Here is a 24,806-nt window from a genome sequence, read left to right as displayed (position 1 = left end):
GCGGAGAAGTGGCAGCATTCAGGAAAGACGTTTGGAACAGAGAGGCGCAGCCAAGCGGCCACAGGCTAGTCCCCCCTTCATGTTGCAAGCGCATGGAAGGGCTGCCTTGCAGGAACAGCTGCAAGGTCCAGCTAGTAACCCATTCCCAGAAAGCAATCAACCGGTTCCAGGAGATCCCACAAGCAGGGTTGCATCTAGAGAGATATACTGCCTCTGCACATGGAGGTTTCATTCTACTGCTACAGCTGAGCCACTGACACACCTCTCATCCGTGAATTTATCTAATCCTCTGCTGGTCTATCTATTCCAGCCTCCCACAATGGCCAACCAGATGCCTCCAGGAAGAACACAAACTAGGCACAAACTTTTCTGTCCTCAGTGTCTGATCGTCCAAGGTATACTGCCCCAGTAGATGGAGGTTCCATTTAGCTCAGGGTTGTAAACAGCCCGTTGCCTAAGGGTGATATAACAATTACCTTGCAGTGACCCAGCAGGAAAGCTTTGATGGACTGGAAGGGTGAAATCCCTCCCCCCAGGGAGGCTAGGAATCTCCAGCAAGAATCTTGTGAGCGATTGAGCGCCTTGCTTTTTTCTGCCGACTAGTTTGTGTGGTGAACCCATCAGCCAAAATCGACACAGCTATTGCAGCCCACAATCCAGGTTGCCAAGTCCCCTGAGGGCCAGACCAGCAGATGATGAGAGCAGTGGGGGAGTGGGGCGGCACGCAGTTACCTCGCGTGCCCTCCCACATTGCTGGGAAATGACACAGAAACAACGGGTTGTGCTGGGGAATTATTCTGTAAAAAGCGGCCCCGATCACTAAGTTTGGGGTCATGTTCTACAGAATCAGCCCCAGCATGACCTGCCACTGTAACATCATGCTGGAAATTTTCTGGCCATGTGGGAGCATGCGCACCCATTTGGGCCATGTGCCTTCCAGGCAGAACGCGCACGGGTCAGTCGGTTCCCTGCGCCTTTTCCTCCCCACTGACCAAGTGAGTGGTATAGTAGGGATTTCAACCTGGATCTCCCAGATGGTAGTCCAACAATATCCACTACTCAAGGTGGGCTCTCTGCACCATTTGCAGATAGAGTTTTTGAAATGGATTTGCATGCTACACTGGAGCAACCCCATTTCAAGAAGGGTCACACATTTCCTCCACGGGGCATTTCCGCCATGCCAGGAACGTCCTTCTCTCTGCCCTCACCCTAGAGGTAAATGAGGCCCTCCCTTTCCCTTGAAAGCGCCCACTGGACCACTGTCTTGGGGGACCACTGCTGGCCAGAACAAAGCTCAGCTGAGGCAGAGAGCCAAACTACAAGTGACGAATGACACAGGTTGGACACTTGCCAGCTTCCCTCAAGTTTTGATGGGAAATGTAGGCAGCTTGGCGGAATGTTGGACAAGTGACAGTTGAAAAGTCAATTGGACAGCAGTCGGAGAGCCAAGCTGCAAGACCAGGATGCCTACATTTCCCATCGAAACTTGAGGGAAGCTGACAAGTGTCCAACCTGTGTCAGGCGTCACTTGCAGCTTGGCTCTCAGTGGCATCACCAACAGCATAGCCCAGATCCCTCGGCTTGGACCTGGCTGGAAGCCACAGCGATGGCCATCGTCTTGCCCGTTGTCGTCACCAGCGCCTTCCCAATCCACTTCAGCCTGAAGACGCGTGCTGGAAAAGTTCTTGCAAAACCACTTTGTGACAATCAACTCAGTCGTTCCAAAAAGGGATTGCGGTGCTGTTGGGGTTTGGGGGGGGGAATCTTTTCAAACTGGCCCCCACATAAAGTTGCCAGCTTGGGCAATATCATGGAGATTTGGGAAATGCAGAATATCGAGAGCAGAGAGGAGCTCAGCAGGGATGGGACATTTTCTCCAGCGGATCTGTTCTCTGTCCTCTAGAGAGCAACTGGAATTCTGGGACATCACCAGGCCCCTCCTGGATGTTGGCAACCGCCCCTCCCCACAGCTGCCTCCACTCTGTTTTCTGCAGGGGGTTTATTGACTGTCTTCTTTCTCCTATTATCAGCTTCAGCTCAATAAGTGGCTCATCCGGGTCAAAAGACAGGGTCGACATACCGAAAACAAACAAGCGTCCACCCTCCTCTGGGATTCTTCAACCCCGTTTTTATCCATAGCTGTCCCGCACTGGGAGAGCGGTGTCATCCCACAATCGCTCCAGGGGGGTGGCGAGGGTGGAGCACCCGGCCTTCTGACCAAGGGTCAAAATAATCTGGGATCACTTCACACGCAAGCATGCACATTACTGGAGTCTTGCTCCGTGGAGCGCAATTTGCAAATCAGCCGTAGTGGCTAGAGTGACGGACTAAGGTCGGGGCATCCCAGGTTCGATCCCCCACTCTACCATCAAAGCTTGCTGAGTGACCTTGGGCCAGTCATAGACTCGCAGCCTAACCTACCTCACAGGGTTGCTGTGAGGACAAAATAGAGAACGATGCAAGCTACTTTGGGTTCTTGCTGGGGAGAAAGGCGGAATATAAATGAAGTGAATTAAATAAAAATAAACAAACTGCAGGCAGGGCTTTCTCCCCTCTGGAACGCTCCCCCGTCCTTGAGGTTCTCCTGGCAGCTACTGCTGCCACTTAGGTGTCAGGCGACAACATTTCTGCTTACACAGACTGATCATGCAAGTTTTGACCTATTGTTACAACTGCCTGTTTGTCTTTTCTGGCCTGTTTCCCACATGCCTGACACAAACTCCCCCTCACTGCAGCCAGGAGCAGAGCGGCACCAGGAGGAAGGGAACTGGTTTCCCCTTCCACCTCATGTTTCACTTCCACAGTCCTTGAAATGGAGAAGAGGGGCTTTTCGGTGGCAGCCCGGCACGTACCTGTCCTTGAAAAATCCAAGCTGCCTGTACTTATGTGCACACATATCCAAACATGCAGGAACGGTGCATCAAATTTTTGTAAATATCTGGGACTGTAACATCCTCCGTGGGGTCAAAGTCTGAGGATTCTATCTGCCCCAGAATGTATTTCAGGCATGTGGAGAGGGAAACCCAAAAAGTATATTGGAAAAAGAGAAGTCTGCTTTCAGGAACAATGGATAGCAAAATAGTAAAGAGTCCAGTAGCACCTTTAAGACTAACCAACTTTATTGTAGCATAAGCTTTCGAGAGCCACAGCTCTCTTCGTCAGACGCATCTGACAAAGAGAGCTGTGGCTCTCAAAAGCTTATGCTACACATATCCAAACATGCAGGAACTGTGCATCAACTTTTTGTAAATATCTGACGATGCATCTGATAAAGAGAGCTGTGGCTCTCAAGAGCTTATGCTACAATAAAGTTGGTTAGTCTTAGGCTGCTTCCACACACGTTGGATAATCCACTTTCAATACTCTTTAGCGAAGATTTGAAACTGATTTTCCATGTGTGGAACAAAAAATCCACTTCTAAAGGATTACGAAAGTGCATTGAAAGTGCATTATTCAACGTGTGTGGAAATGGCCTTAAAGGTGCTACTGGACTCTTTACTATTTTGCTACTACAGACTAACATGGCTAACTCTTCTGGATCAATGGATAGCAAGTTATTGTGGTTTACCTTTTTGCCAGCAGGGCCTCCAATCTCTCTCTCTCTCTCAACCCCTAGAAGGGCTGTCTGGAGGGCCCTAAATATAGACTTGGGAAAGGGAAAGGGAGCCAGACATGCCACACAGACAGAGAAGCAGCCAAAAGGCCCCCAGGGCAGCATACAAGACAGAACAAGGCCCTTTCTTGTCTCCAGACAGCGCAAGTGAAAGAAAGAGCTGGAATTCACAGACAGATGGTTGTCTTACAGCCCTGAGAGAAGCTTCTCAGAAGAATGCTTCCAGCTTCCAGGAAAGCAAACCGCAACACTTCCAAGGCCACACCAGGAGAATGGTTGCAATCCACCTTCTTAAGAGCCTGGGGGAAGGAATTTGCCACAGCCACCAAACTGCACACAGAAAGCGCCAATCCATTTGCCACAAGAGACACTTCTGGCTTAATTAAACCCAAAAGGCACAGTCACTTCTTCGAACTTCACGTCTTTTGTTTTAAATGAGAGCAGCGTCATTTGAAAGGCAAGGTGAACACACAGCAAATGCAAAATAAGGCCCACCTGCAAGAGAGAACCAGTGTGGCAGAGGATTTAATGCACTGGACTAGGGCAGGGAAGACCCGGGTTCGAGTCCCACTTTGCATTAAAACTCACCAGGTGAACATGGGCTTGTCCAAAAACCTTATAGTCTAGTAACCAGGCTTTTGTGAAATAGGGTAGAGTTATCAGCCTCCAGGTAGTGGCTGGAGATCTCCAGGAATTACAACTGGTCTCCAGGCCACAAAGATCATTTCACCTGGAGACAATGTGTTGGATTATGATTATGATTAGCAGAGTATTGCACAGAAGATAAAGAATCACAGAGATGTGTGTTCAGCTTCTAAAATAATGTTTACTACATAAAGGATAAAATAATAAAGGTTACACTGGAGATAAAATAAAGAAGAGCTAACTTAGTTCCGACATCCTTACATGCTGGAGATAACAGTGCAACTGGCTAGACAGCAATGGCGTCCTGGACAAAGGAAAGAATGTTAATTGCCCCCAATAAACCTGGTCAGCCAATAATCAATCCTAGATTTGTTCATTAGGCATGCAACTCCCCTTTGCCCTGGCGGGAAGAGTTACTCGACATCTAACTGGCCTCAACTTAACTAAGTATGCTTAGCTAAACACAAACAGATTAACCCTTTCATTCCAGAAGAGAATGACACTTGTAAAATCCCAACACGGCTACTTTGGGGGGTGGAGTCTATGGAATTATGCCATGCCAAAGTCCTTTCCCTCCCCAAACCCCACTTTCTCCAGGTTTCTCCAGGTTTCACCCCCCAGATCTCCAGGAATTTCCCAACTTGGAGCTGGCAACCCTAGGTAGGAAAGGCGTACATAACCCTCCCTGAGTTCTTTGGATAAAGGGTGGGATTAAAATGTAACAGAAACTCCTTTTGGTATGAGAATTCATAGTGCGAGCCTTATGGTATGGAAACATGCCCTCATGTGCCAACAATGTCCTTCTGCTCTGTACATTGGACAAACCAGCCAACCTCTACGCAAAAGAATAAATGGACACAAATCTGACATTAGAAATGGAAACGTCCAGAAACCAGTGGGAGAACACTTCAATCTACCAGGACATTCCACCAAAGACTTAAAGGTCGCTGTAGTTCAACAGAAACCTTTCAAAAACAAAATCCAACAGGAGGCTGCTGAATTGGAATTCATATGCAAATTTGACTCTGTCAAGCTGGGACTGAATAGAGACTATGAATGGTTATCACATTACCACAGGTAACAGATTCTCTTTACAGAGGCGTGATCTGGGGGAGCCCAGTGACGCCTGGTGTGGGCTTTCGGGGACCACAGTTCTCTTTGTCAGATGCAACTGGCAGGGAGAGCTGTGGTTACCGAAGGCTTATACTACATAGGAATTGGATACCTTCACTGCTACAAACTGACTGCACACCAAAAGGAGATGTTTACATTTCCAAGCAAAGGAATGTTTTGATTGCCTCTATGCTAATTGTATTCTGTCTTCTTGTGATTTATGCCCCCTTCTCTCTCTTTCCCCCTCCTCTTCTGTATCTGCCCAGTTTTGATCAGGCATCTGATGAAGAGAACTTGATTCTCGAAAGCTTATGCTATAATAAAATTGGTTAGTCTTAAAGGTGCTACTGGACTCTTTTTGATTATGCAGACTTTCTAGTTTCACAGAACATTTCTTCATCAGGCATTATAAAAAGATACCTAAGGGGGAGCCCAGGAGGGAAGGCAGCAAGATATAGTCCAATCTCGTCAGAAGCTACGCAGGGTCAGTACTTGGATGGGAGACCACCGAGGAAGGCAATGGTAAACCGTCTCTGCTCCTCGCTTGCCTTGAAAGCCCCTTGCTCAGGGTGCCATAAGTCCGTTGCAACTTGGTGGCTCGTACGTATGCAACGGGGAGCACGCAGGGGGCTCCAGGCACGGTTTTCTTCCTTTCCCATCCCTCACAGGGTTAACTGTTATCAGTTACTGACGGAAATCAGTGTTGGTGCAGAATGCAGCTGAAAAGGGATTCCCCAAAGGTGTTTCTCTGTGGAGTCACCGTTCAGAGGCACAGCCCCTGTTCGATAAGCAGACAGTTCCAGGTTCAATCCCCGGCGCCTCCAGTTAAAGGGTCCCGATCTGCAGGTTGCTCGGAATACCTTTTGCTGCTTGACACCTTGACGAGTGTTGACAACGGCCACTGCCTTATTCTGAATCAATCATTGGTCCATCAAGGTCCGTATTGTCTACTCACTGTCAGATATGCTCCCACATATCCGCCATGATTGTCTTTCTGCATAATGTTATGAACCTCTGAGAATGTGCAAAGGGAACATAGTTGCTGCTTGGCTGTTAGCTGCTTGTCTTGCAGGTGTTTTGCTTTCCATTCCCCGGCTTGAGAACGTGGCCTTGGAGTTCCAGTCAGAGTCATATCATCCTTCCTGAGAACTGAGGGCCAAGCTACACATGACGAATGACACTTGAACAGCAAGTGGATTGAGTGGAGGGCAAGTGAACAGGGAGAAATACACTTGCCGTTCAAGTGTCATTCGTCATGTGTAGCTTGGCCCTGAGATGAGTTTATTCCCCCCACCTTCTCCCTCCTCTCCCAGATCCGGGACACTGCGCCAAAACCCTAACGGATTCTCTTTCCCAGGGGCGGGAACGTCCCCCTATAATTAACCTTGCTTGTCCACCTTGCATCACTTCTGCCAATGCTCCTGTCTAAATATCTTGATACTGGTATATCTCATCAATAAAGTATCTTTAACTCACAACCTGAGGTGATGCAGTGAAGTGCTTGGGGATTTACCTGCCAAGACCTGACATTCACACTGGCGGCAGCACTCCAGGGACTCAGGCAGAGATCTGCTGTATCAGTTCCTACCTGGTTTTTTTAACTGGAGATGTGTGGGGAATGAACCTGGCACCTTCGGCGGACCAAGCAGACATTCTTCCACAGCGCCACAGCCCCTGCTGCCTGTCAGAGTAGGCAATACCAAGGTAGTCAGACCAAGAGGCTGACTCAGTACCAGGCAGCCAGAACTTCTAGCTGTACAAAGCACACTGCGTCTTCTCTACTGCCCCAAAAATATGGCTTCCAAAACGAACAAGTCCAAGTCCCATCAGCTTTCTGGGTGCTCCTGATTTTGAACACACATTAGCATGGATTTGCCAAGGGGCACAGCCAGCTTCCACTGCCTGAAGTTCTTCATCGCTGCCACTCTGAAAATTGCAGAATATCTGCAGGCTTTAGATACATGCAGGGCTTTTTTTTCTGGGAAAAGAGGTGGTGGAACTCAGTGGTAGAACTCAGGACTGCACAATGACGTCACTTTGAGTCAGCTGGAACAAGGGGGGAGTTTTTGAAAGTTTAAATCACCCTCGGCGACAATGGTCACATGGCCGGTGGCCCCACCCCCTGATCTCCAGACAGAGGGGATTTTAAATTGCCCTCCGCACACAGCGCAGAGGGCAATCTCAACTCCCCTCTCTCTGGAGATCAGGGGGCGGGGCCACCGGCCATGTGACCATCTTCAAGAGGTGCCGGAACTCCATTCCACCGCGTTCCAGCTGAAAAAAAGCCCCGGATACATGGAAGAAAGGCGAAAGATTTATGCGATTTGAAAAGAAAACAGCGTATTAACCTCTTATGTACATAATGGACCAACTTCAGAATTTCAAGAAAAATGGAATGTTTTTTACGACCATGCGGCTGAAAGATAAGAAAAGTTCTTTCAAATGCTGAATATAAAACGTCGAGTATAATGTATTTTAACATAAATAAGTAAGGGGATGGAGAGGAACAATATTATGAAGTTTTAATATTCTATTATATATTCGGTTTTCGATGTTATGTTTACTGTCTAACATTACTTTCTGTTATATTATTATGTAGTTTTAATACTCTGCTATATATTCTGTTTTCAATATTATGTTTACTGTCTAACGTACATATTCCGCTTCTGATATTTTCTCTACGGTCCAACATTATTATCGGTTTTAATAAAATAATATATTTTTTTAAAGTGGCATGGAGGAAAAGGCATCTGGCAAATCTCTTTGCCATAACTCTGGCACGGGACCGCAGGATTCCTTTGTGTAGCTGTTCATCTCAGCCCACTGATTTATACGGGGACAAATTCTCATCCAAAGGGGAAACATGAATGGGCTTCTCTGTCAAAGGAGAGAGAACTAAATTCTGCATTTTCCATTCTATTAGCCAGACAGCGGCACATAGACAGGTGCGTTTTGCATCACACGCTACTCCTCCGCGGATGTAGCACTCTCTCGCCTCTGAAAATCAGCATCAACCGGCATGACATTCCATGTAGAAAAGGAGGCAGACATATAGCATCAACAACAACAGCAACAATAATAATTTAACTTAAAGTCCGCTCTCTCTGCAAGCAACAACATTTAGATTTACTTTTAAAATGTCCATTTGCAACCATAAAAACATCCAATGCAGTAATAAAAACAGCTCTAAGCGGCAGCCTGTATTATCCAACCCCAATAAAAGATTTCTGAAACATTTCTATGGGTGGGAGGTTAGGACAGCAATGGTCCAGCAGATGGAAAAAGAAAAGACCGGGAAGGGGTTACGTTCCCCCTCCCCAGGTGGCCGGCAGGAAGGCTCATCCGTAGCCCAGCCTCAACCATATGCCTGGCAGAACGTCTCTGTCTCGCAGGGCCAGCGGAAAGATGATATATCTTGTTGGGCCCGGGTCTCAACAGGCAGAGAGTTCCACTAGGTTGGTGCCAGGATCGAAAAGTCCCTGGCTGTGGTCGAGGCCAGCCAAGCCTCCCTGGTTGCAAGGCATGTTAGGTATATAATCAATGGGAAAAGAGCTAAGAATATAGTGGCGCCCAGTCGCTTCACACCAAGCACCCGCGCAGCATCCTATTTCCTACCGTGGCCAGCCAGATGCCCTCTGGGAAGCCCCCAAAAGTGGACAGGAAGGCAACAGGAGTGGTGTGTAAAATTAAAGTCTGGAGGGTCTCCGACTGCTTCCACAAGAGGTTGAATCCCTGTGCTGCCACGTGGAGGGTCTTTCTCCATGGTATCCCTTCCGCCTGTCATTCCCCCCCCCCCCCCCGCCCTTTGCTGGAATGCTCTTTTCCAACTATTTTATTGTATTTCTTTATTTCAAATTTCTATTCCGCCCTCCCCGCAAGCGGGCTCAGGGCGGATAACAACATATTAAAATACAAAATACAATGAAAACAACATATTAAAATACAATAAAATCCATACACATTTCAAACAGGATGGTGGACAGCCTTCACAGGGAGCGTTAAGATTTTATACACCCCTTTTTCCAGGCTGGTGGAGGCCCAGCCTCAGCCATATGCCTGGCAGAACAACTCTGTCTTGCAGGCCCAGCAGAAAGGCAATAAATCCCGCCCGGGCCCTGGTCTCAGGAGACAGAGCGTTCCACCAGGTAGGAGCCAGGACCGAGAAAGCCCTGGCTCTCGTCATGGCCAGGCGGGCCTCCTTGGGGCCAGGGGCCACCAACAGCTGTTTGTCCCCTGATCGGAGTGTCCTCCGGGGAATATATGGGGAGAGATGGTCCCGTAGATATGCTGGTCCCAGTCCGCACAGGGCCTTATAGGTCAATACCAGAACCTTGAATGTGGACCTTATAGGTCAATACCAGAACCTTGAACTAGGGTTGCCAGGTCCCCTAACCCACCTGGGTGGGAGGTCGGAGACCCAGAACCTACCTGCTTTGTTCTCTTCTCATGCCGCTCCCAACCCGCGCAATGATGTCACTTCCGAAAAATCACTTTCGCTCCCACGCTCTGCAGGGAGCCAAACTGGGCCCAATTCGGCCCAATTCGGGCCTGAATTGGCCCGAATCCAGCCACTGCAGAGTGGCCCGAATCAGCTGCGCCACCTAGGAGCATGCTCCAGGAGGCACATCCGCCCCCCCACCGGCCAGGTAAGCAAGGGCGAGGGGTGGAGGGCGAGAGCAGGGGATCCCCCACCCCCAGCAGGGGACTGGCATCGTTATTTCCAGCTATTTCAAAAACTGATAGTAGGTGGCCTTGGGTCAGCTCTCCAACTATATTGTAGGAATAATAATAACACTGACCTTGTTCACCTCTATAAGTGGTGCACTAATCTGTCTAGAAGAGTGGTGTCTAAGCGCAGTTGTTGTTAATATTATTATTATTTACACTTATGATGCTATAGCAATACACCTTCTACCCATCCCCCCCCCCCCGTCAAAAGCCCAACGAGGGAATGGGGAAATGGAACTAGATGAGGGTGGCACAATCCAAAAATCCACCTCTCCCGGTCGCCACAGTCTAGAAACCTGCTTTGAGTACCATCTTTCTAGAAAGACTGTACCAATCCGATATGGGGGGGGAACTGCTGTGAGGCAGGGGAAACCCAGAAATTGGGCAATTGTAGCATGTGGTCTTGCAGAGGCTGAAAATATATATAAAATAAATCCCACTGTATCTGGAGAGGGGACGAGACACAGAGCTATAAGGATCCGAGCAGAAGCAACTTCAAACTGCAAGACAATTTTCCTTTTTCTTACAAGAGAACCTCTGGGCAAACGTCTTGCCTCGCCTTTACACAAATCTACCAACTCAGCCAGGGGCCATAAATTTTGCCTCAGAGACCGGATCCTGGCCCTTGGATCTCCAGTTCAGGATTAAAATTTGCAGATTAACCCAAACCTATCAAATAGAAAGAAATCTTATTTATTTATTTATTTATTTAATGTCATTTATAGTCTGCCTTTCTCACTGAGACTCAAGGCGGATTACACAGTATGAGATTAGCACAGTCAGTATCAAGTACATTTCCATACAGTATCAGGGACATTTCCATAAACAATGCCACAGGGTAAATAGATACAAGTTTAAAAGACACAGCATTAGCAAGAATCTAATACAGAGTAGACAAAATACTGAAGCAGAACAGAATCAATTCTAGGACTAACATTAGACAACACGGAGCGCTGGTGGTACATAGGAGTACATGTTTAAAGCAGCAGATAATATGTAAGGCAATATAGTGATGAAGTCTATGGTCCCTAACTCAGAGCCAAACTACAAGTGACGCCTTACACAGGTTGGACACTTGTCGGCTTCCCTCAAGTTTTGATGGGGAATGTAGGCATCCTGGTCTTGCAGCTGTAATGGAGAGCCAAGCTGTAAAACCAGGGCGCCTACATTTCCCATCAGAACTTGAGGGAAGTTGACAAGTGTCCAACCTGTGTAAGGCGTCACTTGTAGTTTGGCTCTCATTAGCGAAGCATCTTCCCTACAATACAGCCCTCCCATTTGAGTAAAAAGCCTTTTTGAATAGTTCGGTTCTTCTTCTCCTCTTCCTTTGTCCTCACAACGATCTTGTGAGGTTGGATAGGCTGACTGGACTACGGTCACTCCGTAAGCTTCAGAGCAGAGAGATTTGAACCCGGTTCTCCTAGTCCCTTGTCTGACACACTAACCATTATACCATACTACACCATCTTGGCTCTGAGTGCCAGGAGAAACCCAGTCTCAAGGACACTCCACAGGGGCATGCTCGCTTTCTCTCCTTATTTCGGAATGGCACAACTTGGCAGTCACCTGCCCTCTAAACTTTTCTCAGGAGAGCTTCCAACTTGTGCGCATACAAATCAAAAGTTGCAATGCTAACATTTATTAGGAGGAAGGGTCCATATCACTGTACATAAACCTGCATTTTATTTCCATCCAATCACTGCCCAATAAAAGCCCCAACTCTCTTTCCAAAGAGTGGTGGAACCTCACTTGAAGCAGGCAAGCACACTTATTTTATTTTATTAGACTGATATCCTACCCTTCCCACGAATGGGCTCAGGGCGGCTAACATCAACAAAACATCAACCAATACAGGCTTAAAAACACATCCAACGATAAATGTTATCACCAACTAGCTGAGTTTTGACTCGCAAAAAATGACATCCTGGAAAATCGGGTTGGTCTCTTAAGGTACTGCTGAACTCAATTTTTATTCAGTTTTAAAAAGCCAAGCTACGGTGGGGGTGGAAGGGAAAGCAGAGCAAATAGAGCAGTCTGTTCTCCTCTGCCATGCCTAACTTTGCAAAATCAAAAAGAGTCCAGTAGCACCTTTAAGACTAACCAATTTTATTGTAGCATAAGCTTTCGAGAATCACGTTCTCTTCGTCAGATGAGACGAAGAGAACTGAATGAAGAGATCTGACGAAGAGAACGTGATTCTCGAAAGCTTATGCTGCTATAAAGTTGGTTAGTCTTAAAGGTGCTACTGAACTCTTTTTGATTTTGCTACTACAGACTAACACGGCTAACTCCTCTGGATCTATAACTTTGCAAAAAGATTGAAAGCCCCTCTTGCCCAACCTCCTTCCATCGCAAACCTCCCCCAGCCCAAAAAGTTCAGACAAACGTTCCCACTGTTACCTGAGGAAAGTGGAGAAGGTGCTCCCATCTTGGGCGGAAGCCTGCTTTGCCCCAATAAAAGGGATTACACAGATTTTGTTCCCAGAAAGTAACCGAGCGAGAGCTCAGTGGCACACAGCACCGTCACGTCCAGAGGCTTTCTTTGTAAACCTGACGGAGAGCTTTCCTTCCCTGCCGCCTCCTGGCCAAACAAATACTAAGAACTGGGATGGGGGGGGCAGCCAAACTGGATAGCACGCCCCCGCTCGGAACCAGCTTTTTTCATGCAAAGGACTTCCTGATCTGAACTTCCTGAAAGCCTAAGAGCTTTAAAAAAGAGAGAGAAGAAGAAAAAGGAAGCCACACAGCATTCACCAGGGCCGAGACTTCCTCCTCCGATACGAGCCTTTGCAAAAAAAATACATTATCCGAAGTGCTAAGCTATATTTGCACAGCAGCAGAGGAGGATTCTCTGAGGCTAACAAAGACGGGATCCAGGCAACATTCGGATTCCTGTCAAGCTGAACCGGCTGGGCAAATACTGCGGCTTCCTCCGTCCCCCAGGGGCTAGAGTGCTTCTGCAGGGCCGGCTTCCTGTGCCGTTCTTTATTGATCCATTTTTGCAATTATTATTTACGCAGCACCACCAACCACCACCCTGCAACACACAGAGTGATTCAAGGGAAAGCTCCCTTCTCCAAGCAATCCACCACCTCTGTGGCACAACATACATCGTCAGCTTGGAACTAGTTAGACCACGGATCTATCCAGAGCACAGCACTGCCTCTTCAGAGGGCAGCATCTTTCAAGTGTGGACTGGCATTTTTGCTTGCTGGGGGAGTCCCCGGAGGGCTACAACTCAGCTGGTAGCACTAAGAGAGGAAATAATAAGCACGCCTTCATCACCAATCTGAACGGTTGCTGCTAGAGGGACTTAGCTCAGCTGGCTCCGGAGTCATTTAATGGCCCAACCTAACCCTTGTGGGTCTCCAAGCTCTCAGTTCTTCCCCAACAGCTGCTAGGACCCTTCTAACTGGAACACCCAAGGACTGAGCTTGGGACTTTCTTCAGGGGTTTTCTCTAAGGTTCCCAGGTCCCTAGAGGAGGGGGGGGGACCAGGTACTTGGCAGGAGTGTGTTCTTCGAGCATGATCCCAGTGCCAATGTGATGTCACTTCCGGAAGTGATGTCATCACGCCAGCCACAGGAGTGCTTCTTTGTGTGGCCAAAATTGGCCCCAAACAACGCACAGGAGTACTCCCATGGCCGGCGCAATGACATCACCTCTGGAAGTGACATCGTTGCATCCACTGGAAATGTGCCCGCTAGCAGTGTTCCCGGGACGCCTGCCAATGACAGGTGATCTCTGGGTGGCCCAAAACCTTCCACCAGTTGCCAGCAACTGGCATGCAAGCAAGTAAACCTCCAAGAGATTGCCCATCACCGGTGGGCACCTGGGATCCCCAGTTCTCCCACTGAGCCACTTCCTAACTTGAGTCCAACAGCACCTTAGAGACCATCCAGATTTTCAGGGTGTAAGCTTCGAGAGTCAGAGCTCCCTTCTTTTTTGGTCTCTCAGGTGCCCATGTTAGGAATTAGCAAGGGTTTACGTTCAGTCATGAAAGAGTTAAACTGTTGTCTGTGTTACTTAGTAAACCTATCTGCATGTAACCATTTAGATGTCCAACTTAAGTTTCCTGAGTTAAGTTTCCCTCCATAAAAATGGGAGTCTCTATGCTTAATGCACTAGAATTAGGATTCTCTATTAGGCAACCAGTTTATTGGTGGGGGGGCGATTAAGCAGAAAGATACACAGAAGTTTATTGCTCTTTGTTCAGTCTAGTTTCACTCTCAAGGATGTAACAGCTTGCTCCAAGTCTCTGTTTAGTTCAGAAGCTATCCAAGATGTAGCTAGTTAGCCATTTCATATTTCCTTCCAATATAACCTTTATCCTTTTATGTAGTAAACTATTGTACAGAGCTAACTCTGGAGTGTGTGTGTTCTCATTATATCCAATGAGCATTTCCGCTAACCCCACAAATAACACCCTGGCCCCAAATCCTCCTGTTCTACTGCAGACTAACCACGGTTACCGACCTGAAACTTTCTAACTGGAATTCTCTTGAATCACCATTTGAGAGATGGGGGAGAAGAGGTATAAAATATTTTAATACATTAACAGGGAGGAGGGACAGAGAGAAGGGGCTGCAGAGAGGCCTACTACCTGGTTGTTGTGTAAGTTTCAGGCTGTATCGCCGTGGTCTTGGCATTGTAGTTCCTGACGTTTTGCAGGACACAGTATCTTATTCCAGGACACCAAAATACTGGACAACACTGCCAACTACTTTGTCAGATTGCACAGGGAAGACATTGAAATTCATAAGCATAAGCACAACTTCAACAGGAAAGAAGAGACTTTAAGAATGAATAGAGCATGGTTTCCAGTCCTGAAAAACACCAGGCTAACAAAATACTCTACATCTTACAATAGCCCTGCAGATAAGATTAGCATATCAAGCACCAATTCATATGCAAAAGAACAGGATACAGTGAAGCATTAGCATTCCATTAGCATTCCACACCCTGGGAAACTCTTACAGGATGACTCAGCCCAAACCCACCTTCCTGAGTAGATATAAATTACCTGCAAACATTTTCTCCACAGTTTGACACTGAGAGATCTCTGTCTTTTGGTGCTACACCTCTGACGATGCCAGTCACAGCTGCTGGCAAAATGTCAGGAACTACAATGCCAAGACCACTGCGATACAGCCTGGAAAATCCACAACAACCATCGTTCACTGGCCGTGAAAGCCTTCGACAATATATAGGCCTACTACCTGTTGGCCCATTCAGAAATGGCGCTCAGAGACATGCCCCAGGGCAGGTGATGCACAGCAGCCGCCAGAAAACAATTCAAGAATGAAAAAAAAAAATCAAAACGCAGCATGCAAAAAAGGAGGGTCTTTTTCTGTTTGTGAAGTTCTCTTTCTCTCTCTCTCTTTTTAATCCTGACAAGCCATGTGCTCCAATGGAGGAGTGGATACTTGGTGGGCCAAGATGCAGTGGACATTCTCTGGGACATCACAAACATCTTCCAAGTGCCAGTGGGATACTCGCCCGGCACCCGGGGGCACCTTGAATGGATCACCTAGACCCATTTCAACCTGGCTTCCAACCCATTTTGGAGACTGAAAGAGCCATTGTCGCCCTGAAAACAAATCTCAGTTGGTTCTGCTGGATCTCTCGGGGCTTCTGGTGCTGGCAGCCAAAGTATCCTTTCAGACCAGCAGGCGTTGGATGCTCTAGAGACAGCGAGTAGCTGGGTGCAGGAGCCAATAAAGTGCAACTCAATCCAGACAAGAATTGAGCTGATCCTAGTAAGCAAAATGCTGACTGAATTTTAGGGCAAACCAAAATCCTGTGGCACCTTAAAGACGAGCGACATTTATAAACGTGAGCTTTCATGGGTCACCCCTCACTTCTTCAGATATGTGAAGGGCAAATCACACCGGGAATTCGTCTTGTGGGGACGATTACAGGGGGAGACAAGGCAGAGAGGCTTGGTGTGAATTCTGCCAGGAATCTTTCAAGTATAAATTCTCTAGAAGGAAAGGAAGGAGCTGAGGTAGAAAAGTTAGGTATCTTGTCACAAATCAACAGACGTAGCTGTTACACACAACGGATGGGGAAAGAAATCAAAGGTTCAAACAGATAAGAAAAGTGACGAAGTATAATGAACAGTTTAAGTGAAAATTAAGTGATACTGGTACAAGATTACGAATTAAAATGTCTAAAACGTGGGTTCTCTTAGCAATTTATTTATTTACTTAAAACATCTGTATGCCACCTTTCTACCCAAAAAGGGCCCCTAAGGCAGCAATCATTAAAATATTTTAAAAATTAAAACGTTGAAAATGGTATAAATATAATTCAACAAAAACAATGAGTAAGGAAACCCAAGTTTCTATTTAAGCCAGGAGAATATGTAGCATTCAGTTTCTTGATGAGTTCTAATACAGCGATTTTATGTTGTATATTCTCTTCAATTTTTGTGGGGGTGTGGTGGGCTCCCCCTCATTGGCAGTCTTCAAGGAGCAGCTGTCAGGGATGCTTTAGGCTATTCCTGCATTGGACAGGGGGTTGGACAGTGCCCAGCCTGCACCTCTGATCTCCCTCAATGCATCTGGACAGGATTTCTGTGTGTACACAGGATCCAGCCCAGGAGAAGGGGTGCAGGCCTCTCCCCTCTGCAGAATGGGCTAGCTGAATGCTGGGGGTTGGTTCTTGCCCGCACTAAAAGGCAGGATGCCAACTGAGTGGGTAAAAAAAAACACAGTGATGTATTTGCTGGCTATGCAGAGAGGGGTCTGATCCCACACAAGCCCCCCCCCCCACACACACACAAAGGAATGAGAGCTGCATGCGACCAGGTTCCCTAATTTATTTAATTGGCTGCATTTGCATTGCACCTCCCAACAAGTTAACAAAGCAGTGAGCAGATTAAAATGTATAACCTAGCCCCAGCTAAAAGTTTGGGTAAACAATAAAAACCAGTGCCAGTATAAACTATAAAATCCAAGGACTGACAAAACCAGCAGTTAATTTTTTAAAAAAGCTCAACCCTGGCAGAGCAGCAGGAGTCATCAAGGGCAGCCACAAAGCAATGAAGAGAAGAAACCCCACGGGAGGAAGGGGCTAGCCCCTTGGCCCACCCACCACGGGGTTTACAAAGGGGGTTCCACCATTTGATGGCTATTTTATGGACTGATCCTGAGGACAGATTTACCAATCTCATTTTGCACCGCTCTCTTTCATACGCTTTTACTTCCTGGTTTGTTTTTATGGGCATTTTTTTCTTGGCTTGGTTTGATTGATTGGTTATTGACTTGGATAGTTTTATTGGTATAATTTGTGTTTTATTCCGTTTATTGTCTCTTGCTTGTTCATTATTGTTTTTAATAGCTGTCAGCTGCTTCAAGCAGTTCTGGAGAGAGGGGACGACAAATAAATGAAATCGTACATAAATCCAGCCCGGCACACAACGACTGGAGCCTCCTGCATACGAAAGCAGGGGCCGTTCAATGAAGGTTGCCAACATCCAGGTGGGACCTGGAGATCTCCTGGAGTCAGAACTCATCTAGAGATCAGCTGCCCGGGAGAAAATGGCCACTTTAGAGGGCATTATAACCTCCTAAGGTCCTTCCCCATCCCAAACTCCATGCTCCCCAGACTCCACCCTCAAATCTCCAGGAATTTCCCAACCTACAGTTGGCAACTGTACCCTCCACAGAGCTAGGCACCCTCCCCATGTCTATACATTTTCAGCATTAGATCCAAGGTTCACTTAGCTCAGGGCTGCAAGTCTTGGGGTCTGGAGTGAGAAGGGGACCCCTTGAGCTTGCCCAGCAGGGGCTGAGCCATTTAGCTGTGACCTGGGCACTTGAATGTTTTTCATTCAGTTCCCCCCAGAAAAGCTTCTCTCAGAGTCCCTCTGCACGAGACGCCTTGGTGCATGTTTGTCAAGTGTAGAGAGACGCAATGTTAGCCAGGAAGCGTAGTTTAAAAAAACAGAGCCGGTGAAGATCACTCCTCCAAAGGTTTGTTAATTTCATCTTCGCCTCCCCAAAGGCTCTGTCATTTTGACCTCTCCAGTCTAAAACTATGTGAGATTGCAACCAGAGGGCAGCCAGGAATGGAAATGGGCTGGAGCTGCCTTCCAGAGCTGGGCTTGGGCATGAAGAGGTTATAACGGGCTGAAGTTTCCCTTCTGGCATTTCACAGCCCCTTCACACAGCTTCAGTGTATAGCAAAGCCTTTGCCCTGCTGCCTGCTGCCTGCTCTGTCTTTTTAAACTATCCTCCCCAGCGACCATTGCATCTCGCGACACGTATTCTTCACATGAAGGATGTCTCGTGCAGAGAGACTCTTAGATTGTTGGGCCTGTACCTGTGTGTGTGATGTGCCATCAAGTCACCTCCCGCCTGTAACTTGCTATAACTCTTCCCTTCTCTCATGTCCCCAGAGTTCTAGAGCCTGGGGTGCAGTTGAACGAGTTCAAGACTAGATGGCAGCACCAAACCAGGAATCCTCACACGAGCGCAGCCTTGCCGGGCTCCTGCTTCGCGGAGATGATTCCGGCCAGAGGACTCTGCCCCTTTCCGGTGGCTCTCTCTTTCTCCAGCAACAGCCACCAATCTCTTTCAATCTCCCTTTTGAAGAGTAATGGTTAATGCCGTTTCCCCGTGTGACTCTTGCCTCTGCCATCAACTCTCCAAGTGACTTCAGCCATGCCATTATTTTGCACCTTCAGACCCCCCAGTCCCTCCCGATACAATAGGACAGGGGTGGGCAATTGTTTTGGCTCGGGGGCCACTTTGTGGGAGCGGAGGTTAGCAGAGGGCCGCACCTTTTAAAATGATTGCATTCATTAGTTAACTTTGCATTTCAGAAAAGGTATAAATTGTATCATAAAAATCAATAAATATAAATTAAATAAAATAGTGGTAGTTTTATTCAATTTATTTATTGTGCTAATTTCATATCGCGCATGGGAAGGAAATCTCGGTTCAAGGCGGATTTTTCTGACTGTCTTGGCGGGCCACAAAAAACTCTGTAGTGGGCCGCATGTGGCCCGCGGGCGGCAATTTGCCCACCCCTGCAATAGGAGATAAGAATACTGCCCTGCCTTATAGCTTACATCAAGACAGGGAATATAAGAAGAGCCCTGCCGGACCAGATCCCAGATCCCATTTAGTCCCAGATCCTGTTTTGCACAGCAGCCAAGCCAGTTCCCCTGGAGGGTCAAACAAACAGGGTGTACAGGTAGAGGTGCCAGGTCCCCCTGGCAGGAGGGGGAACCCAGCACTTACCTGCAGGTCGTTCCTCACACACACACTCCTGGCACCAATGCAATGAAGTCACTTCCAGGAAATGATGTCATTGCACTGGCAGTAGGCATGCTCCTGGACTTTGTACAGGGCCAAACCATCCCGTTTGGAGCCAAAATCACCCCCTGTGAAGCACAGGAGCATGCCCACTGGTGGCTCAATGATGTCACTTGAGGACATGACGACGCGCCCTGCCAGCAGTGTGCCCGCTGTTGCCTGCTAGTGGCGGGCAGCTGCCAGGGGTTTGACCTCCTCCCGCCAATCACCAGCGATCAGCAGACAATGGGGCAAACCCCCAGAAGACTGCCTACCACTAGTGGGCAACTAGGTACCCTACATACAGGCCAAGGCCTTCCTCTGAGTCTCAGAGGTTGACTGCCTCTAAATATGGAGGTTCTCTTTAGTCACCGTGGCTAGTAGCCACTGACAGACCTCTCCTCCACGAATCTGTCTAATTCCCCTTTCAAAGCTGTCTATGCCTCTAGCAATCCCTGTTTCCTCTGGCAGTGAATTCCACAGTTTAACCACTCCTTGACTAAAGAAGTCCCTTTCTCTGCCACGAACCTCTTTTCCAATAACTTCGAGTTCTAGTATTATGGAACAGGGAGAAGAAGTTCTCTACATATCCCCTGTCCCTGTACAATTCATAATTGCATACGCCTCCATCATGTCTCCGCACGATCTCTTAGTGATCTTTATTCTAAAAAATGCACATAGCAAAACTACTCCATTATGCCTTGAGCATTTTGGTTGCCCTTTTTCTGTGTATTTTCCATTGCTGAGACTCTGCATGTGAAACGCATGGAACATTATAAAGCACTCTCTGTATCGGGGTGGCGGCTTCTGTTGTGTAGCAATCGACTGCTCCAGTTATGACTGCAGCAAGGCAGTGTGTGGCCAGGGCGTCACTCACATCAGATCACATCATGCAGCGCTCTGAGCATGCCTGGCCTCTGCAAAATACTTGGAAAGGTTTCCAGGGGGGCAGGCTGCGACACAACCAGTGCGGCGCTCCAAGAACAAAACATAAACAAGATCCCAACTTTGGAAAGAAGTTACAAAAGGCACCAACAATTAGGGAAACCCAGAAAGTTCAGTCCAAGTTCTTTCAAAGCAAATCCCAAAACCACTTCAGTCAAATGAGGAGACTTTCTGCTAAGAAAAGCTAAAATACATTGCGCTACCTCACTAGAGATGTGAAGGCGGGGGGGGGGGGCACACAGAACAATTCAGGAGAAACCTTTTTCTGTTATTTTCCCGATTTTTCCAGGTTCTTCCTGCACCCCCACGTCTCTGCACCACCCTCAGAGGTGCGTCTTTGTCCTCCGGATTCAGGGTCACTCTCCTTCTGTAGCGATCACTAGTCCAAATACTGGGCTACCCTATTCTTACAGACTCAAAGGACTTACAAAATCAAAAAGAGTCCAGTAGCACCTTTAAGACTAACCAATTTTATTGTAGCATAAGCTTTCGAGAATCAAGTTCTCTTCGTCAGATGCATGGAGGGCAAGAAGAAACTGGTCAGATATAGAGGAGGAGGGGAGGGAGGAGTAGATGCAAACAGCTCCTTCTGATATGTAGATGCAAACTGCTCCTTCTGATATGGAGATCAGTTTGCTTCTGTAAAGGTTCAGAGGAGTTAGAAGTGTTAGTCTGTAGTAGCAAAATCAAAAAGAGTCCAGTAGCACCTCCAAGACTTACAGTCTTCCAAGACCACAACATTCATGACGGAGGGGAAGACACCAGGACCCATTTCCCCCTCCCCACACTATTTAATTCCCAGGCGCTTCAGACTGGCTCCTTGCTGCATTACACTCACCTGGTGGTTGACTTCTGGTGTACGGCAACCCTTGGCGGCAGCGTAGGAGGCCGGACTGGCACAGGAGGTGCCTTCAGAGAGGGCGGCTTGCTTTCCATCTGGTGCCGTTTGGCAGGCAGAGGGGGCAACAGCTGTTTCCGTGCCTCTTCCAGAAATGCCGTGTCCGGGCTAAGCCTGCCTCCAGAGGGCGGAAGGGGCGGCGAGGGAGAAGAAAAATCCAGAAGGGAAGGTGACTCAGGTAAAGAGGGCATGGAGAATTCCGAGACAGCAGGAGAGGAAAACTTCACTGGTGGTCGGCAGCCCACTCTCGGAGGGATGGGTGGCGGTACAGGGTGGAGGGTCTCAGATTCCTGCTGAGCAGCGGATTTCTCACCAGCCAGCTTCACCGAGCCACTGCAGGTCACCTCCACAGTCACAGAAGTAGCAGCCCCCACATGGCTGCGGAAGACGTTACGTTTCATGGGGATCGGCCTTCTTGGCGGCAGCTTGGGGCACTCCATAGCGGGCAGAGACTCCGTAAAGGCCTTCAGGAGACCTGAGAGAATGCGCTTGCGGTGACCTGGCAGTAGGATCCCAAGGTGGGTCAAGGCCTCGTCGGTCAAGTGCTGGCAATCCCACACGCACCAGAGGTCGCTCCGCTCGAAGTTCTCAATGTACTGTTCCAGATGCAGGGCTCGTAGCCACTCGGCCATGGGCAGGGACGCCCCTTCCGCCATGGCAGCGAGGCAGCCCAGCCAAGGGGGACTCTCTTGGCCTCAGTTCATCCCTCGTCCTTCTCAGGTTTTTGTAGGATCCAAAATGGCGGCCACAACTATGGAAGAAAACAGAAAAGAGTTTCTATCAGATGTCTTTGCTGGGCTGCCCAACCATCCGACAAAGGAAGGAAGTCAACGCACTCAGGTTATGAAGAGTATGGTGATACCTGGAGGCTCCCCCACAATATCCTCATGGCTCTTTGGGGCAACTGGTGATAAAGACAGTGAGCTTAGAGGCTGTGCTGAGATTTCAAACCCAGTTTTCCCAGGCCAAGCCTGGCACACCATCCCCTGATCCATCCCAGCTCTGCTCAAAACTGAGCTTGCACGCATTTTTGCAAGAAGTCTGCCTTTGTTTGTGTGGGGCAAGGAACATAAGAACATAAGAACATAAGCAAAGCCATGTTGGATCAGGCCAGTGGCCCATCCAGTCCAACATTCTGTCACACACAGTGGCTAGAAATCCAGTGCCATCTAAAGGACTGTCAGTGAGGCCAGGACACCAGAAGCCCTCCCACTGCCTTCCTTCCAGCACCAAGACAGAGCACCACCTCCCCACAAAGAGAATACCATCTACAACAGAGGAAACAGAGCCACAGGCCCAAACAGTGTTGGGCTATCATGGGAGCCACAGACCAGCCCCATGGGGAGGTGGGGTGGAGATCGAGGGTGCAGGGTGGTCCGCGTACTTGTGCAGATTTCATCAATGAAAGCACCAGTGACTTCTCAAGGGCTACAGATCAAAAATGGTACAGAATCCATCAAACTAGCATTTCTTCTAGATAGGTTTGGGCAAGCTATATTCCACTAGAGGTCTGGCCAGCTCTGTCTTCTTGCATGCTCAGATGTGTCTCTGCTACAAGGCAAATATTATTATTCAACTTACACGCAACACAATCAATAATAAATAAAGAGCACATGTTATCATTGATTGGCCTTGCTGAGCTGATACAAGTTTCCGCCAGAGGCCTAAGTATCAGCCCGGTATCGGTGTAAAATGCATGCTGTTCCAAGTAACACCATCTTTTGCAGTTCTGTAGGTGTTATATCAGAGAGCTGCAGTTTTTCCATATAAGTTGCAAAGTTTTTCGAAATAATTCCCAGTGCCCCAATGACAATGGGGACTACTGTTGCATTCTTCTTCCATACTCAGGTGGTTTCTATTGCCAGATCTCTATATTTAATCATTTTTCTTGTTTATTACTATTGTTGTTGTTGTTGTTATTGCTATTAAATTTATGGCCCGCCCTCCCAAGCAGGCTCAGGGCGGGTAACAGCAACAGATAAAATACAATAATAAAAACAGTAAAATCACACTTCGCACAACATACATTTCAGTAGATCAAAGATAAAGATACGTTCCAGTATCTCAAGATGGGGCTCCCATTCGTCCTTCCCGGCACACCATAAAAGAAAAGGGTGGAGGTGGGAGTTGGTATCAGTAACTTCTCATGCATGGGGGGCAGACGGCCGTATAGTCCCCCACTGGTAGGAGACCGGCAGGGAGGTTTATTTGATGGCTCTAATGCTGGCCTCAACCATATGCCTGGCGGAACATCTCTGTCTGGCAGGCCCGCTGAAAGAAAACCAGATCTTGGCGGGCCCGAGTGTCTTCCGACAGAGAGTTCCACCAGGTTGGAGCCAGGACAAAAAACACCCTGGCCCTGGTCGAGGCCAGTCAAGCCTCCCTGGGGCCAGGGACCACCAGTAGGTGTTTACTTGCTGATCTAAGCGCTCTCCAGGGTACATATGGGGAGAGATGGTCCCTCAGGTATGCTGGTCCCAGGGTACTTATATACCACCCTTCTGGACAGATTAGTGTCCACTCATAGTAACATGATCATAACATTTGATTTATATACTGCCCTTCAGGACAACTTAATGCCCACTCAGAGCAGTTTACAAAGTATGTTATTATTATCCCTACAACAAAACACCCTGTGAGGTGGGTGGGCCTGAGAGAGCTCTGGAAGAGCTGTGACTGACCCAAGGTCACCCAGCTGGCTTCCAGTGGAGCAGTGGAGAATCAAACCCAGTTCTCCAGTTTAGAGTCCTGGCACTCTTAACCACTACACAAAACTGGCCCTCAGAGCAATGAACAAAGTCAGCATTATTATTATCCCCACAATGCAGCTGGGGAGCTGGGCTGGGAGGAGGGGCTGACCCAAGGCCAGCTGCTGAACTCATGGCAGGAGTGGGATTCGAACCAGCAGAGGGCTGATTTGCAGCCTGATCTTTTAACCACTATATAACCACTATATAAGCACACATAATGGTGTGCTTATCTATTGCTCTTCTGGACAGATGAGAGCCCATTTTGTGCGGTGAACACAGTCAGCGTTATTATCATTCCCACAATTCAGCTGGGGAGCTGGGCTGGGAGGAGGGGCTGACCCAAAGCCACCTGCTGAGCTCATGGCAGTCATGGGGATCGAACCAGCAGAGGGCTGATTTGCAACCCAGTCATTTAACTACTATGCTAAAGCAAAGCAGTCACCCCCAGGAAGCCATTTTTGGAGCCCTCTTAAGAGGCTGCAATATGAGGAGATCTGAATCATGAGATGCAATCCACCAAGACCTTTTCCTGCTCAAGCCCCACTGGAATGAGCAGAAGAAGCATAGGAACAGATTGGGCCCCACTCTCGTTATCAAGAGGACGAGGAAATCCCCGTGGGTGCCCGGCTGACCGTTGTGGGTGGACTGGATTGTGTCCAAGGGCCATTTCAAACAGCTGCTCTCCTTGCAACAAAAAGCAACCCACAATGTTCTCGTCAGTTGGACTTTGGTATCACGGCACAGGGAATAATTGAAGGGATCCTGAAAGATTTCCCAGAGAAATTTGAAATAGGGTGTGGCTGCTCACA

At 48.0% G+C, this 24,806-nt stretch overlaps 1 protein-coding gene across 6 annotated transcripts in view; it reads right to left on the bottom strand.

Annotated features, from left to right (window-relative positions):
• Window positions 1-24,806, bottom strand: part of ARAP1 (ArfGAP with RhoGAP domain, ankyrin repeat and PH domain 1) — a 196,633-nt gene that overhangs the window by 117,363 nt on the left and 54,464 nt on the right. For 5 of the 6 annotated variants that reach the window (XM_054973345.1, XM_054973346.1, XM_054973344.1 and 2 more), the window contains one exon: window positions 21,188-21,998. In XM_054973345.1, the coding sequence (XP_054829320.1) occupies window positions 21,188-21,903 (716 nt within the window). In that variant the 5' untranslated portion in view covers window positions 21,904-21,998. Of the gene's footprint in view, window positions 1-12,499; window positions 12,602-21,187; window positions 21,999-24,806 lie in introns of those variants that run through there. The other variant, XM_054973349.1, reaches the window with a different exon arrangement.

Source organism: Eublepharis macularius, chromosome 3 (assembly GCF_028583425.1).
Source record: "Eublepharis macularius isolate TG4126 chromosome 3, MPM_Emac_v1.0, whole genome shotgun sequence".
NCBI classification, from domain to species: domain Eukaryota; kingdom Metazoa; phylum Chordata; class Lepidosauria; order Squamata; family Eublepharidae; genus Eublepharis; species Eublepharis macularius.
This window is presented reverse-complemented; position numbering and strand designations above follow the sequence as displayed.